The sequence below is a fragment of the Salvelinus sp. IW2-2015 genome, linkage group LG4q.1:29 (genome assembly GCF_002910315.2).
Source record: "Salvelinus sp. IW2-2015 linkage group LG4q.1:29, ASM291031v2, whole genome shotgun sequence".
NCBI classification, from domain to species: Eukaryota; Metazoa; Chordata; class Actinopteri; order Salmoniformes; family Salmonidae; genus Salvelinus; species Salvelinus sp. IW2-2015.
In genome coordinates, this window is record NC_036842.1 from 35591631 (window position 1) to 35594193 (window position 2563).

Sequence of the window (2563 nt, forward strand, 5' to 3'; positions counted from 1 at the left end):
CATGGTGTGTTGTTGATTTATTTTTTTTACATCAACACCAAACATCACTTCTCGTTTTCAAGTGATTTACAGCTATATACATCATTTTTGTACAAATACATTTCAGATCTGGCTCAGAATAGTTTAAGACTTGTGGCTGTCTTTTAGGCCATTCATAATGCGTGAAAAGACATGCAGAATACACAAAGAGTTCTAAATCTAATGTTGAACAAATCCAGTATTTATGGAAATGTAGGCCTATACAGTATTTATGGAAATGTAGGCCTATACAGTATTTATGGAAATGTAGGCCTATACAGTATTTATGGAAATGTAGGCCTATACAGTATTTCATGTGAATCTTGAATTTGTCTCATATTGTTTTTTGATAAGGTCTTTCATTTCATTGCGATGCAAAAGTCCAGCTTATGCATTATTACTACAAATTATTTATTATTTCTTTCTTTTTTTAAATGATACTGAGCCCTTTTAATTGCACTGCATAAAAGTTCAATTACTATTACATACTTTAACAACAGAGTACATCATATTAATAGTTTTCCTGTTCTAAATTTGATTAAAAGTCAAAACACAATTTCACAGGTAATTGCCAATGAACTCATAGTTTATCTAATGATCTAATATTGGAGATATTTAATAATCTGGAGATATTTTAGTGGTCCTCCTTCAACATGCCTTCCTAACCAGGAATAAAACTCCACTCTTTTTCACAATTGAATTGACATAATGCTGACATGGAATGTTACGGTGTTCGGCAGTCAGTTGTATGACCTTCCAGGAGGTTATAACAGGCTTTATGTAATTCTTATGAAGTGTCATGAAAGTATTATGGCAATACATTTAAACTTGTTCTCACAACAGTAACTGACACACAACTCTAACTGCTTATAGTTATAGACCTCAAACTGTGCGATTGAATGCTTGCCACAATTCAACTAATGCTCATAATCCACCACTAAAAGAGCAAAAGGAACTTAAAAGAAAAGTTTTACTATGACTTACTATGGCACTTAAACCTTTGGTTACTTTAGTATTGATGTCAGACTAAAAAAAGATTAAGATTTGTCAACAACAATAACAGTTACATTGTCTAACAAACAAACAACAATGCTCAACCGTACAGTACTAATAACAAAAAACAAAGGGGGGAAAAAATTAAGAAAAAAACTGGCTAAAATACTGGTAACTGGTTAATTAGCGGATTCCTAATACTGTTAAAGTTCACTTTCATCGTTACAATGATAAATTGAGGTTTGTTTTGTATACTATAGATTTTAAAAGGCAGGTGATGAGTCCCCGGTGATTGAAATGATTTACTGAACACTTCATATAGGAAAACCTGTAAAAAGCTGTATATCAATATTACTCAAGCACCTCAAAATACCAAACTTTTCACAAATAACAGTCATGTCTACATTGATAAAGAAAATTGTGAATGTGACACTTGAGGCAACATAAGAGTTCCTCTCTCCGAAAAAAAAACGTGATTAAGAATGATTATAGTGATAATAAAAAAACAAATGCAAGAAAACAATGGTGCAGCGAATGAGCATACAGTATGCCAGCAAATGAGGAGCATTCATTAGCTGAGCCATGGGTAGAGGGGGTGGGGTCCTTGTTGAGTCTCTGGAAGCACATTCGCTTGTCCAACTCCTAGTGGCGGGATTCTCTGGTAGCTCATTCGCTGTCTAGTTCCTTGTGGGGTGACGGGGGGCTGTCCCGTGTGGGCAGGAGATCGTAGTGACAGGGGATGTGGCTGTTTTTTGGTAGGTCGTACGGATCCTGGCCAAAGGGGCCGTGACCGTTGCTGTTCCCAGGTGAGTGGATGGCGTTGACAGTGGGCTCTTGAAATACAAACATTTTCAGGTACTGTTAGCAACATAGCAATGACTCTTTTTTTTTTTTACTTTGGGAATACTCATTTAATCTGAGTTTGTCTAACAGTATCACCCCTTCTCACATTTTTTTTTACCAGACAGGACCTTCAATGGTCATAATGGATAGGTATAGGCTAAAAATAAGAGAGACAAAAATCCTACTGTTCCTCACCGACTTCGTAGACGTTCTTATTGGTGGGGCTGGTGTTGTTGATTTCAGCATAGGGCGAGTCTCGCCGTGCGGGTGACTTCATCTCAACGTAGCCGCACTCTACTTTGGGCATCAGGAGGGGTGGGTCCTTGATTGTGGCGTAGGGATTCTCTGAGCTGTTGAGGGAGCAGGAGCTGGCGTGATAGGGCGTCCCCTTCACCAGGTCTGAGTGACATAGAAAAAGTCAGATATGGTATTCAAATTCAAACTGACCAACCTGTGTTTTATTATATACAGTATATGATATGATATACAGTAATAAGAGCCTACCTCTCAGGGATTTCCCCATGTATCGTCGGTCCACTCCGTAAGCTCCTGGTACAATAAAGAATGATATGAAAAATATATAAGTACATTATAATGATACATACAGCATTAAAACCCCTCACTTTAAAATAAGTGTGCAATATGTTTTCTGTCTGTCTGTCTGTGTGTGCACGTGTGTGTGTGTGTGTGTGTGTGTGTGTGTGTGTGT

At 37.4% G+C, this 2563-nt stretch overlaps 1 protein-coding gene across 1 annotated transcript in view; it reads right to left on the reverse strand.

Annotated features, from left to right (window-relative positions):
- Positions 1-2563, reverse strand: part of megf10 (multiple EGF-like-domains 10) — a 46138-nt gene continuing 43575 nt past the window's right edge. Inside the window, exons 19-21 of the mRNA XM_023984579.2 lie at positions 2359-2403; positions 2050-2253; positions 1-1844 (exon numbers count right to left, since the gene is read on the reverse strand). Of these exons, the coding sequence (XP_023840347.2) occupies positions 1678-1844; positions 2050-2253; positions 2359-2403 (416 nt within the window). The 3' untranslated portion in view covers positions 1-1677. The remainder of the gene's footprint in view (positions 1845-2049; positions 2254-2358; positions 2404-2563) is intronic.